The sequence below is a fragment of the Vespa mandarinia genome, chromosome 7 (assembly GCF_050613455.1).
Source record: "Vespa mandarinia isolate Hongniang chromosome 7, ASM5061345v1, whole genome shotgun sequence".
NCBI lineage: Eukaryota > Metazoa > Arthropoda > Insecta > Hymenoptera > Vespidae > Vespa > Vespa mandarinia.
The window spans coordinates 4004564-4019049 of NC_140816.1; the positions used below are offsets into that span (position 1 = coordinate 4004564).

Here is a 14486-nt window from a genome sequence, read left to right on the forward strand (position 1 = left end):
TATTCATGTTACGTATGTATATAAACGATAACAACGATATTTATTAACACTCATATCGTATATGTATATATATATATATATATATATATACATGCATACATACACATGTATTTTAATATCTGTTCATAAATACTGCTACGTTTCTTTTTCTTCTTCTTATTCCTTACATGCTAGTGATTAATTTTCTTAACAATAATTATTTTAAAAATAGATGTGTATACTATTGCTTCTGTTGAGGTAACTCCCGACAGCCCATCGCTGTTACAATATTATTAGGCCGAAAATCAAAGGATGTGGAATTACCTACAATGTGTTGATGAGATTAATTGATCGCTAATTTTTAATCTCGTGCGCGTGTACAGATTTCGGCAGTTATATAGTTTCATAATATTTTCTTGTTTTTTTTATGGATTTTTTTTTTCTTTTTTTTATCTTTTCTTTTCTTTTGTGTGTGTATATGTGTGTGTGCGTTTTTTATTACGAGCTTCTATAATATTTTTTTTCGCAATTTACTTTTCACAACTTGAGCTAACGTAAAGGTCTGTAGAAAGACCAACTTGAGTAACATTTGTAAAATGATTCGTGTACATATTGCTTAACATCCAGTCAGCAAAAAATTTTCTCAAAATTGCTGTACATTTATTCCTATCATGTGCACATGTATATACGTATATATTCCTGTGTCTGCCTATATATATATATATATATATATATATATATATATATATATATATATGTATACGTGTTTGTGTATGTAATCAAGAATTAATTGCACGCGTTATACAGGATGGGTCAAAAGTTCCTAGGCGGGCCAAAACTTCTTAGGTGATTTGAAGAATCTATTATTTTTTTACGAGACTTCTTAGATTAATTTTTATTTTAAGATTGTAAAACTGTAAGCCTAGGAACTCATTTACAATTGGAAACAGAAATTAGTTCACAAAGTTTCGAAAAAAAAAATAATTGATCTTTAAAATCATCTAAAAATTTTTTGACCAACTTGTATATCATAGTCACATATGATTGATTTAATCAATTTGGAAATAGGGTATTGTTTTCATTGAATCGTTTAACAATAATTGTATTTTGAAGTTCGCCGTGTTACGATAATTAACATGCACGTTCATTTTCAATTGTTCAAATTTTGACTAGTACGTACTCTATCATTGCTTTTTATCTATTAACATTCTCTTCCATTTTCTCTTTCCTTTCTCTTTCTCTCTCTCTCTCTCTCTCTCTCTCTCTCTCTATGTGTGTATGAAAACTCTAACGTCAAAGATTAAAATACAATGCGTCATTCAACTCGATGCTCACGAGAAACGAACAATTTTTTAAATTGACGAGCGAGTAACTTGTAAGATTAACGCATCGTGAAATGTTTGATTATCACAATGATATCACACGCTCGAGTAATATGAAAGAAGAACGTAATAAAGGAAAGGCAGATAATTTGTCGATTAAACGAAAGTTATCCAATTCGTGTTGTCGAAAATGAAAGTCGAGATGTATTATTTTTAATTGGAAGCTGTCAGATATGAAAGCAAATTTCCGGTTTGAACCAATAAACTTAATTGAGGTCTATTGAGTTGTTACCAACTCTACTGTTTCAACATTCGACGAATGTAAACAACGATGAACACGATGATGAACTTTTTTTGAGAGATAATCCAACAATGAGGGAACATTTACGAAAGGCTAATAATAAATAAAAGATTCAAAAACTAAAAAAAAAGGAATAACGAAGTAAATCAATGTGAATCTTTCTTTGAATCGGAGAAGAAGCAGTTCTTCGCTAAAATGCGATCGCAAAGATCGAGTACGTCTATTATGTGATCTCAGTGTCAGAGAAGAATGCATTTCTCGCTGTTGTCATGCTGATGAGAACGCAAAGGCTGCGATGATGGTGCAGGTATTGGCGATGGCGGCCTTCCTTCTACGGCTTGAATACTCTTCATTAATTCTCGAAAAACCTGTGAAAGTACACAATGATATCTCAAATTATTCTTATTATCTATTCAAGATTGATCATTTTCATTTTGTCCAGATGAAATTAATATTTTAATTTAAAATTAATAATCTATTCGAAATGAAATTATATTCTTAATCAATGATAAAATGAGAAATGCTATGAAAAATATAAGGAATGAATTATTTTCAAAATTGTTCACAAAAATATTGTTTATCGTATTATCGTTTATACCTGTAGATAGGCAATACTTTATACTTCGTCGACAATCTCTTTTTTAAATTCCCCTATGATAGGCAATATACGCGTTTTTACATTCATGTATGCATATATTGCCTATCATAGGAGGTGAAAAAAATTATCTACAAAGTACGCAGCATTGCCTATCTTCAGGCTTGTTACACAATATTTACATAAATAATTGCAGAAAATTGATATAAATAAAAACAAGAGTTAAAAGAGTTAAAAAAAACAAGAAATAAAAACTAAACAAACAACGTTTATATGGATTCATTCAGAAAAATATGAGTTTGAAGAAGTTTGATTGTTGTAGAGCGTATTCGAAATTATTTCCCAAAGTGTTCAGAACTCGTTTGAAAGTAATTTAAATGATAATAATTTTAGAGTAGAAGGTAAAAGAAGATGAAGAATTTTAAAAAAGACCTGTACGACACGATAGTTGAATCTTGCGCTGCACTCAACGTAACCGCATCTCCAATGCTTTCGTACGAGATTGACGATATCCCTGTACCTTGTACCGGAAGCTACACTGCTTGAGAGCTCATCTTGTTTATTGCCAACCACTAAAAGAGGTACACCTCTCATGTCCCGTGCCTCGTAGATCTGCTCGCGTAATTTTCTGATATACTGAGAAAAGAAAATCCAAGAATTCAATATTGTTTAATCTCTATTTTTATCATAATTTGCAATACTTTGAATTCGATCGAGTTTCACATTGAAACACTTAGAGTACCTATATTTTATGCAAACATGACTCCAATCTAATTTCTAAGGAACATTTAATGAAAAATTTATTTGTATTTTAAAATAGAGAATCGAATGAAAGGTCACGTAGAGATCTCTTCTTGAGAATATTTTTAAGTTTCTAATGACGAGTGATGAACATTTGCAAATAAAATTTGTTTTACGACTCGTAATCAAATAGAATATATATATATATTCTCTCTAACTTTAAAGCATGAATCAATCTTTTAAGTTTCTCTCGAATATCGGTGATACCTACTTGAAAAGTCTCCTGATTGCTCAGATCAAATACTAGAACGTAGGCGGTGGCGCTTCGTAGTCCATAATAACGGAAATCCGTCCATTCCAGGTATGAACTCACAGGAAAGAATGGAATCGTTGGTAGATCTGTGATTTTCAATTCGTACAATCGATCGGCTAGTACAACGCTCGGGTAAAACGTCTCACGTTTTTCAGTGGGCCTGTATTCCTCCGAGAATTCGCTCCAAACGAATTGCTGAAGTGCAGACAAATTAAAAAAATCGACAGAGGAACAAGCGAAAAGCAAGAAAATGTGTTGGCGACGCTGACAAATCGTTTCATCTCCTGGATAGAAGAAGAAGAAGAAGGAGAAGAAGAAGAAGAAGAAGAAGAAAAAAAAATATATATAATGAATTCCGTGGAAGCGTTCTTAGCGCGTTAACCAACGTTTATTCTCTTTTTCTTCAGGTCCTTCTATTTCCTTCGAGCTCGACACTCGCATCCGACGGAAACTACCTCCGGAAATTAACAGAATTCATTCGCATCTTGCAAAATCCTATCTCCTACCATCTTCCTCGACAATCTATCGAAAGAGCTCTCAAACGCTCCTATCCGGTAGATAATTAACGGAGTAACGAATATCGAAAGAACATTTTTTTTCTTTTTTCACGAAAAGATCATTTTCTATTTAGTTTTCAATATATTCACGATCTTAAGAAATATATCAATTATTATTTTACAACATCGGTATTTCATTAATATAAAAATATGAAATTATTGCTAGAAGGAGAAAAAGGAAAAAAAAGAAATAAAACTTTTTTGCCCTCTTTTCTTTATTTAAAAGAAATATCAGCATCTTTGTGAAATAGAAATGTAATTTCTTAAAAGGAAATATATCTATTAAAGAGGCTCACTCGAATTATACTGGACTTTCCCACACCAGGTGCCCCGAGGAAAACGACCTTAACTCGATCCAGACTGTCTGCCGGGCTCTCCTCCTCTTTCGATCCGTTTTCCAAGTTTTCACAGCTTATTGTCTCACCGCCCCTCCTCTCCAAATAGTCTAGATCCAGTTCTATGAAAAAAACGTACAAAAAAAGGGTCGATCGTTTTTCACACTCTTGAAAGTTACAAAAATAATTTTTCATCTTGGTAAATTTCATGCTGACATATCTGTTTTAGATACGAATGTAAATAATCGATATTGTCACGTATATGTTAAATGTAAATAGTGTTAAAAAAAAAGAATAAGAGAGAGAGAGAGAGAGAGAGAGAGAGATAGGAAGAGAGATGGAGAGAGGAAGAGAGAGAGAATTTTATCGCTAATATCAACAATAACTCATTGATAAACACATTCGATTATAATAAATCAGAGGTATTGATTTTGCATTTCATATAGTCTTTGTAAAAGTGTAAAGTGGTAATTATCAGAAAGTAAATAAATAAATAAAGTCAAGTAATAAAATAAATCTTTTGAAAGAGAGTGTCCCAGATAGATGTTAATAAATGTTATTGGTTAAATCAATTCGTTATTCATGGGCGCGGTGAATATTTTTATATGTGACCTATATGGCAAAATTTAGTCGTTCGAGTTCAATGATAAAATTATATTTCAATTTAAGTAATAATTTAATAGGCCGTAGAAAAAAGAAAATAATTATTCAGAATAACGACTAGTAACTTTTCGATTATTCAACCATTTGTCTCGTTAAAAAATAACTTTCTGTCAAAATCGATGGAACATTTTTTTTTCATATCGTCAATTTTATTTTGTCGTTCGTTTCGTTTTATACTTATGTAAATTGTAACCATTTAAGAAGTTTACGATTAAACGTATAGTTTCTATTTACACTGAAGTTCATCGTGACCGAGTTGCATGAGCTCAGGTTAAATCCCTAACGAATTTATATTCAAAAGCAATACCTAATTTACATATTCACGTAAAATAATTGAAATGGTGCAATTAAGTACGTTGAAAAACTAATTTCCTTATATTTTTCAGTCGGAACTTTTCTTTCACGATTAACGATTTGCTTCGTCCAACGACGGGAGAATTAAAAATTTTTTAATTGAAAATCATCGGTCTTTCAGAAAAAAAAAAAAAGAATTATCATTCAGTATTACGAATAAGTTGGATAGAAGAAAATAAATAAATAAACGTGTATGATTTCTTTTGTTTAAATTCTTTTACCTAGTAGTCTTTTATTAGCGTTGAGAAACGATTTAGAAAAATGTTCGCTTTCTTTCCTTTGTCGATCCATTAGAACAAACGTGATTATGTATACTTTGTAAATGTTTTTAATTTAAATTTGAAACTCGCAAGAGAGCTCTATTCCGGTGACCATCACGGTCGAGGTTCGCGGCTCGACTGACTGAACTCTGGAGACTCGGCGTCTATAAGGGAGTATACAACGACAATAATAACGCAGGTCCGTTAAACTTCGTTTTTCAGATTTTCACCCATTTCCCACCCATCTCTTTTTAATTACGTCTTTTTTTCTATGATTTAAATTTATTTCTCTTTCATTTTATTTCACTTTAATATTATTTTATATTAATTTTTTCTTTTCTTTTAGTCAAATGAATATAAAATATTTTGCTGGAAAAAATAAAAAGTATTTAATATTTTAATATTAATTATATTTTTATTTCGTCTTTAAGAATATTTCGTCTTAAGAATATTTTAATTTCGTCTTTAAAGGTTATCAATAAAATCAATTCATTAGGTTTTTAATTAAATGAAATCGTTAGGATAATATAATATAACGACACGATTCACGTTAAAATGATTTTCATTATTTAACACGATATTATCTCGTATTTTATTAGGATTAAAATAGAAATATTGAGAAAGATCAAACGAAGATTATAAATTTAAAAATATAATTCTTATAAAGTGACCTTGTTATTTAATAAAAAAATGTTCTTTATAAAATCGACATATCTTGATAAGGAAAAAAAAAAGAAGGGCAAAGCCTATACAGTTACCTCTCTTTACGTTTATACAATTATTCCACGGATTTCCATTAAACTTTCTGTTCATGTACAACCGAAGATTTTAATTAACGCGCCTCGTGGTAAGTTAAAACGATATCGTTGATTTTCTGCCGTAGTCTGCTTTATTTATATACGATTAGAGAATTACTATAAGAAATATCGTAAAAATTAATTTAACTTAGAAAGATGTTTTCTAATTTTTTTTTAATTCCTAATTTAAAAATTCTTCGACCATGATATATTGATATTTTCAATTACAATATTGTATACTATGAAATAAAACAAGAAGAGAATATATGTACGTGAAATAAAAATGATTATTAGATAACTCCGGATGTTTATGTACCATAAATATGTAAGAAACATTATGTACATAAAATGTACCAACATGACCTAAAAATATGGAATGAATATATATATAAATATTTCATATAATATAATAAGCAATGAATTAATACGTTATACAATATTTATAATATACGTATACTTAGTAATACTTTAAGTAATCATTATAATATATTCTAATTCGTGTTACAATAAATCATAGATATTTTTTATAGATAGATATTGTTAATCGATAACGTGTATTTGTAAAAATTTTACTTGAACATTTTAATTATCTGTTAATATAAATGAAATACATATCTAGATAGAATTTTATTCAAATTCAAAATAAATCTATAATACTAGTTACGGGAATATAAGAGATCCTTGACAAATCTCTTCAAATTTGTTTATTGATGAAAGAAATTAATAAAATATAAAAAATATAAGTGATTAAAATCCCCTCTAATCGCAAAATAAATTTTTTGCCCCAAGTTCCATAGCTTTATAAGTTTTTGTATAAATATATGCATTTGATTGAACATCAGCTGTGTCTATTTAGATAAAAGATAACGATTGATACTCACGACATTTTTTCGGCGGCGGGAGGCTTCGCCTCCTTCTGCCGCTCGCAGTTTTTGTCCCTATGGTTAAAGGTGGATCTCGAAGATGACTTTATAAACAGACGTCTATAAATCTGATAGCTCTTTCTTTTCCTTCTCCACTTCAATCGAATTTTGGACGACGATAATTTGATTTTGACGTCCACGTTCTCATCGAATCCCATTCACGATAATAAACCCGTTTTTTTTCTTTTTCTCTTTTCTTTCCTCCTTTTTTTCTTTCTTTTTCTTTTTTTTTTCTTTTTTTTCTTTTTTACATTTAAACGAATCACCAATATATCACACGACTTTTAATTTACGAAGAAACTTTCCTTCTCTTTTTAATTTACTTATTTACGTTTCTATTTTCATTAAAAAGCTTTCATTGAAATTCAATCGAACAATAGTTGACACATACAAGTTGCGTCGATTAATGAATTCTTCATTTTTTAATTTCTTTGTACTGCCTCGTTAATACACAACCCTGAATTTCATGTACATACATATATACGTATATATACGATTTTATAAATAATTGATCTGATTCTTTTTCTTTTTTTCTTTTTCTTTTTTTCTTCTTTTTTTTCTTTTTTTTTTTTATTAAAATTTCTTCGAATTCGATTTAAACGACATACGATGAAACAGAGAGACTTTAGGTTGCATTTTATTGTCAATCACGATAACAAAAATTTGCTAATCACCTTTTGAACTCGAGAAAACAAATTCTTCTTTTTAAATACGTGATAGAGAGATATATATAGATAAATAAAGAAAGAAAGACATGTATACGTGTGTGTGCATGTGTGTGAGAGAGAGAGGGAGAGAGAGAGAGAGAGTAAGAGAGAGAAAGACACGAAATCATTCGTCACTCTCTCTTACTATTCGCTCGAACTACTTCAGGAGCTCTCCTAGCAAATTATGTAACGTTTTGTAATTATACGAGCCAAGTTTAACCCCGTGTCGACGTTATCTTATTCACCGTAACATGATAAGGATGATCTATAACTATATATAAAACACCATTAAATTCGATAGGACGAATTTAAAATATTCTAATTGTAAGAGAGACGATTAATTGATTGTACGATTGCATCTCGGTTATAGGATCAACACGTTTAAAATAAATAACTATATAAAATGTAAACTAACATTCACCTCATACACATGTGTAGCCTCGTCAATTTAAATATGATCTCATGTAGCTCTCTCCCTCTTCCTCTCTCTCTCTCTCTCTCTCTCTCTCTCTCTCTTTCTCTTTCTCTCTCTCCCTCTCTTTTTCTCTGTTTCTCTCTTTCTTTTCTTCCCTCCCTTGTCTTTTTTTTTCTCTCTCTCCCTCTTTTTCTCTTGATCATGCAAATGAACAAATACCTCCGTCAAAAACGTCCCGTTTTATTGCTCGTCGCCTTTAATATATACCATCCCAAAATATTCTTCAACAATATCCCTAAGAATGACGTCTTCTTTTCCCCATTGAATTTTCTCTTTCGAGGCGAGTCCTTTCGAAATAGACTGCGGCATCATTTTGCAACCTTTCTCTTTTCTTCGTTTTCCTTTTTCTTTTCTTCGTCTCTCTCTTTCTCTCTCTCTCTCTTTCTTTCTCCCTCTCCCTCTCTCTCTCTCTCTCTTTTGTTTTATTTTTTCTTTTCTTTTTTTTTTCCTTTTTCTTTTAATAGATCTGCCCAGGGATATCTTTTTCACTTCTCTTTTATCACAAAGTGCCAAAAGATTCGATCAACGAAACACGAATTACAAACGACAGGGAATTTGACGAACGACTAATCGTTCCTGTCACGAGTGAACCGAACGAAGATGAGCTGGACCAAGCGCAGGCAGCAGCATCACGGGAGAGGAACACGCACGAGGGAAACCCATTCAGCGAGACGTCGACGACGATGACGACCACCAGAGAACGATCGAAACTACTCTTCGCCCGAGTCACTCTTATTTTGCGCATGCGTGCACCGACATTCGCGCCAATTTCTTATTCGACACCACCTCTGATCAGTTCCTTTTACTCGATGACACAACAAATGATATAACAGAATAGAAAATTCGTTTCTTTTTCGTTTCTTTTTTCTTCTTCTTTTTTCCTTTTTCTTTTTTTTTTTTTTTTTTTAATAAAAAAAAAAAAAAAAAAAAAGATTCAAAAGTATCCTTTGGCAAAATTTTTATTACATAAATATAATTACACTTTCATACACCAATGACGATTTCGTAATACTGAACGTTCATTAACTATTTACGAGTATGTCTATCAATATATTGTATATTAATCTATGTCTCGCTATTTATAATTGTACGTGTATATGATATAAGATTTCTTCTCCGTATTTTTTTTTATTTTAGAAAAAAATGAGACGAATCCTTTAACTTTCATCACTAAATATATTAGTAACAATAATAATTAATAATATTCGATTAAATATATCTACAAGAAGATGAACTCATCGATTTCGAATGTCTCTCTTTCTCTCTCTCTCTCTCTCTCTCTCTCTCTCTCTCTCTCACTTTCTTTCTCTCTCGCATTTATAAAACATAACGAAATTCATTTCACAAAAAACGACGAAATTTCACGAATGCCACACGAATTAATATTTATCGTGCAAATATAGTGAATCTAGTTATAAAGACATTACGTAATGAAAAGAGAAATATTCAAATTAACGTTAAAACATCCAAGTAATTCGATAGACTTTTTTAATTGAAAGATAGTTCGATCGAATTAGAATAATTGTTATTGTACTGTATTATTATAAATTATTATCCCGACGTATCGCGTCAGATATTATTTATTTTACGTATATGTAAAATCCATTTATCTTCCTATCTATACACTATCGTACATCGATATCGTGTGAATAGAATAAAGATGCAAGTTGATTGATCGTACGTTATATATATTTCGATACAAGAAAAATTCATCTTGCATCTTTGTTCTTCTCTCTTAAAGAGATTTGTAAGCGTGTAAACAAATCACAGAATTTCACTTTTATCGATGAGATACTATTGTCTGATGATATTCATAGTCGATTAAAAAGATTTCTCTCGATGACGTAGAAAAGTACATTTAAAACGATTCCCTTCGATAGCCTAACACAACGAGAAAAACAAATATTTTAAAAGAAGCTTCCGTGTCTCATATTCGTCCAACGAACTGACACATATTTCCTGCAATTTTAGCGTAATATCTTCCCCCGTTTTTCTTAACATTTCTCTTACGTAAACATAAGTCCGCATATATAGAGTATTATTACTATTAAATATAATGTTATCATCCGTCATTATTTGAAAATTATCTCCTCGTTAGATGAATTCTTATTTTGATCACGTTTAGATCATGATGACAAATTTGAATTTTGACATATTCCTTGATGAATAATCAACGAACTGAAAATATATCTAATACGACCAGAAAAAAGATAGATTTACACGAGGTTTCCAAATATATTCTTACAATATGATAATCGATTGTTCAGTTGAGCTGTACCAACACCATGAAGTAAGTCACGACAGCTCCCAATACCTATAAAGAAAAAGAAAAAAAAGATCATAAATCTCGTTATTATAAATAGATCACAATCACATCCCAGAGGCTTGTCATGCATAAACTCGAAAGAATAAGAAGACAAAACTAGTTTGCATCTTACGGAAGCGAAAAGATCCAAAGAGACGGTGAAAAACTTTGCTCCGGAGATGGACATTGCTTTTTGACATTGTTGACAAACGATTTGGACGAAAGTTTTTGCCTCTTCAGAGCCATCGTACCAGTGACACGAATAAGCCGCTTCCATAACCGATGAACTCTGTGTAATATTAAATATTTATTTAATTGAAGAATTTCTTTTAAAAGAAATAATTCAAACTATACGAACCTCTTCTATCAAACGATTGCCGAATATACAGAATAAAAAGACCTGGCCAAGAGTATATAAGAAATAACCGATGACCGTAGCCGAATAGACACTAACAGAGTTTACCTGAAAGGAAGAATTTTACAAAAACCCTTTTCTCTACGTTACCGTGAGAATGATATTAGAAAAGAAGTCAATAGGTGCAGCAATAAGGTTAATTATTGATCGTTCGTCTCTCGATGAGCTATTGAAACGTCGACGCTTACCTTTGTAGCCTGATACGCGAGAAGTGTCAATGTGATGGTCGTTGTCAACATGTGAAGTAGTAGAGCTATACCGTAAGCATCTCCAATCGCTGTTACCAATCTGTTAAAATGATATACATTGTATACTGTACTTATAACACCGTAACTTCATTTAAATGAATTATAGCAAGCCAAGCAAAAAGAGGTAAATAGAATGTGTCGAGGAAGATGGGTGGGATGGGGAGACTGATAAACATACATACAAACAAGTTCTTGTATATATGTATGTATGTACGTTCAATGGAGTTAAAGATGAATGAGAAGAAATCGAAAGAACGTCGTTCCATTTTCTTAGCAACAGACTTTTTCACTCGTATAGTCTTCGTATAACTGATGATACCCCAAGTAAGTTTTAATCTGACCCAGTTATCCGAGCATACGATATACACTTAATCGTGCAACTAAGTCTAAAGAACGAGAAACGCCTTATTCGATCCTTCCATCTTTTTTCTTTTTTCTTTGCATTGTCCGAGCCCTTTAATAATATTTATATTATGTGCTTGAAGAAACTAGCTTTCTTACTAAAGCTAAATATTTCAAAGGAAGTCATGCTATTTTATTAACTTTACGTTATCAATGCTTAATTAATATTAATATTCCTTTGATTAATATTTAATTGATTAATATTCCTTTACTCAACTTTACTATTTATGAAAAAACAAATACTATCAAGTTAAATTCTCGAAGAATTGAAAAAGAAAGCAATTGAATTCTTGAAATAATTAATAGGTGTTTAATCGAGTTCTCGAATTTTAGTAACATGTCCAAAAACAAAGAACGTTTGTACTCGGTCATCAAAAGTTGTCGATGTTTCAAAAGCGATTCTAACATCGATGAAACCTTCGCGTGAATATATGTGTGCATACATGTGTACACAGAAACGCGTATACACTCGTAGGCTCACACACAGACATACACCCCATGAATTGTCCAACGAATTGTTCAGTCCGTAGGGCACGTCCCCCGTTGCGGTCAATAACGCGCTGTCTTAGAATAAATACTTTATCGTCGTGGGAAAAGGCGCATCCATCGAACACACTACGAGTGTCCCGACCACGAGAGACCTGTGGAGTATGAGAGGATCACCTCTTACTTCGACATATCATCAACAAAAACACTCAACAATCTCAAGTCCTTTCTTTATCTACTTTTTCGTTTTTTCTTTCACTATAACATCGAAAATAATTCATTCCTTAAATAAAAGATTAAAATTCGAATATTTTCCTTACTCCGGATCAAAAGGAAACACTACAAATGTTTATTCTACGTGATTACAATAAAACCACGTTATTATGTAGCCCAATATGTCCTTTATAACTGGTATCAAGTCCCTAACGTTGTAACAGGAATCTACTATCACACTTCCTCTGCATTGCAGACTAGAAATTACATGTGAGCTATGTCGTTAACGAAGCTCTTCCATCCATCAAGATTCTTAACAACATTAAAATACGATCAATTACTTTGATACGCAATGATCTTACAAATGAACATCGTTTGTTCCTTGAAATTAAGAATGATGGTCGAGAATAATTTAAGTATTAGGTTGAACTCACCTAACGACGTGTTTGTGTCTTTCCACCCAATACTTGATAGCACTTCTAACGAGCATTTCTTGTTTCTTGGTCAAGCCATTCGGTCCTACACCACCATTGAATGTCATTCCTGCAGTTGGTCGGAAGGTCGTCGTAAAGTCTTGTCGATTGCTGTATATACCACGGAGGTCAAGATCCAGCATACTTTCGCCCCCTGGAGGTGGAGGTTGCGGGGCTGGCTGAGTACCTTGTGTGTCTCTTAAATGCTCGGCACTTCCAGCCTTGAATTTCGAAGTTGTATAAATCCATCGAAAGGTCTATTTATATATTACGAACAGATCGGCATTGTTTTTACCTTGAACAATTCGCTACTATTTGGTACAACCGTGTCGAGAGTTGCACTAAGTTCCATCAGAGGTTTCATGATTTGCTTGAGATGTTGAAGTTGCTCACAGGCGAACAGAAGCCATGAACAGAAAAGAACGTCGAGAGAATTCGAGTCCACCATAGTGAAGAATAACCAATAGAATTGATAAATTAGAGTCATGACGTGTGACATGCCATGGCTAGGATCGTAAGGATACCAAGAACGAACCATCAATCTAGGAATCTGTGATCGTATATCAAAGCAAAAGAGATTGAGAAAATGTGAAGAATAAGTTGACGATTGTTTTTATCAATGTAAAACGTTAGGACATGTTACCTCCACTAAAGAGGTCTCGTTTGTTTCAGGGTCAGTGACTTTTTTCACAGAATCACCGATGAACGTGATACCAGTCCAAGCAATAACTGATAAGATCGTTGTTGCTCCAACAGCGAAGAGCAAAGTTCTCATTTTTTTCAACGCTATCGCATGATACCTAGCATTGCTTTCGGCGAAGAGTGGATGACTATTTGGATTGTTCCAAATAGCCAATACTCTATAAAATAACTTGCTCCTGATCGCGAAGTATATTATTTTGACCACAGGATGTGTAAAGAATAGCAACGTAATTGTATTAGCTGTAAGATCGTCAACGTCGCCACTCTCAAGGGCGAGATTTATTCCAGCGAAACAGAATTGAAGAAGAATCAGAAATAAATGAACCTGAGAAAACGTAAGATAAACGATTGCATTGACCATCGTCATATATCAGGATTAAATCTGATAAACCCTCCCAGAAAAAGTATACTCACGCAGCAATATATTCTATGCATGATCTTGGTAGAACTTTCAATATAATTGAACATAAAGTGTCCACCGAATTGCATAATACGAATATTCGGCATCAAATCCGCTACTAAACCTTGCTGTTTTAATTTCATCTACAACAATCAAAGTTGGAATATTTCAAAATCCAACGTAAACGATACGTTGTTTTCTTTGAAACGTTATATCGATCATGTTGCAATTGAAGAAGTATTGTGGCTTACCTTGACGGTTGCTTTTATATCCAGTCAGCACAAAAAACTTTAAACAAACACCAGTTGTAAAGCACAAGATCACCGGGATATTAGGGAGTATCGTTGATCAATGATATCTTTTGATCACTCAAAAAAGGAATAAGTTAGACTGTTAGGATAACAATTTGATTATATCCGTTCTTCTCACATACACTCTCACAAAGAGGGTTGCGTTGTCTTCAACGTTGTCAGTCTCGTATCACCTACAAGCGATTTACCTGGCACCCTCTTCTTTCTAT

The 14486-nt window shown here is 32.3% G+C and overlaps 2 protein-coding genes across 2 annotated transcripts; both read right to left on the minus strand.

Annotated features, from left to right (window-relative positions):
• Positions 1–372: 372 nt before the first annotated feature.
• On the minus strand, positions 373–5656 carry LOC118440593 (ras-like protein family member 10B). Its single transcript, XM_035863863.2, has 5 exons — positions 5382–5656; positions 4105–4265; positions 3210–3446; positions 2630–2833; positions 373–1970 (listed from the first exon to the last, which is right to left on the minus strand). The coding sequence occupies exons 1-5, from the start codon at positions 5449–5451 to the stop codon at positions 1842–1844; spliced, it is 801 nt and encodes a 266-aa protein (XP_035719756.1). The 5' UTR covers positions 5452–5656; the 3' UTR covers positions 373–1841.
• A 3622-nt stretch (positions 5657–9278) lies between these two features.
• Orco (odorant receptor co-receptor) lies at positions 9279–14468 on the minus strand. The gene is made up of 9 exons (XM_035863666.2): positions 14218–14468; positions 13981–14109; positions 13508–13891; positions 13160–13414; positions 12826–13085; positions 11231–11330; positions 10986–11090; positions 10761–10916; positions 9279–10636 (listed from the first exon to the last, which is right to left on the minus strand). The coding sequence occupies exons 2-9, from the start codon at positions 14107–14109 to the stop codon at positions 10586–10588; spliced, it is 1440 nt and encodes a 479-aa protein (XP_035719559.2). The 5' UTR covers positions 14218–14468; the 3' UTR covers positions 9279–10585.
• Between the last annotated feature and the right edge of the window lie 18 nt (positions 14469–14486).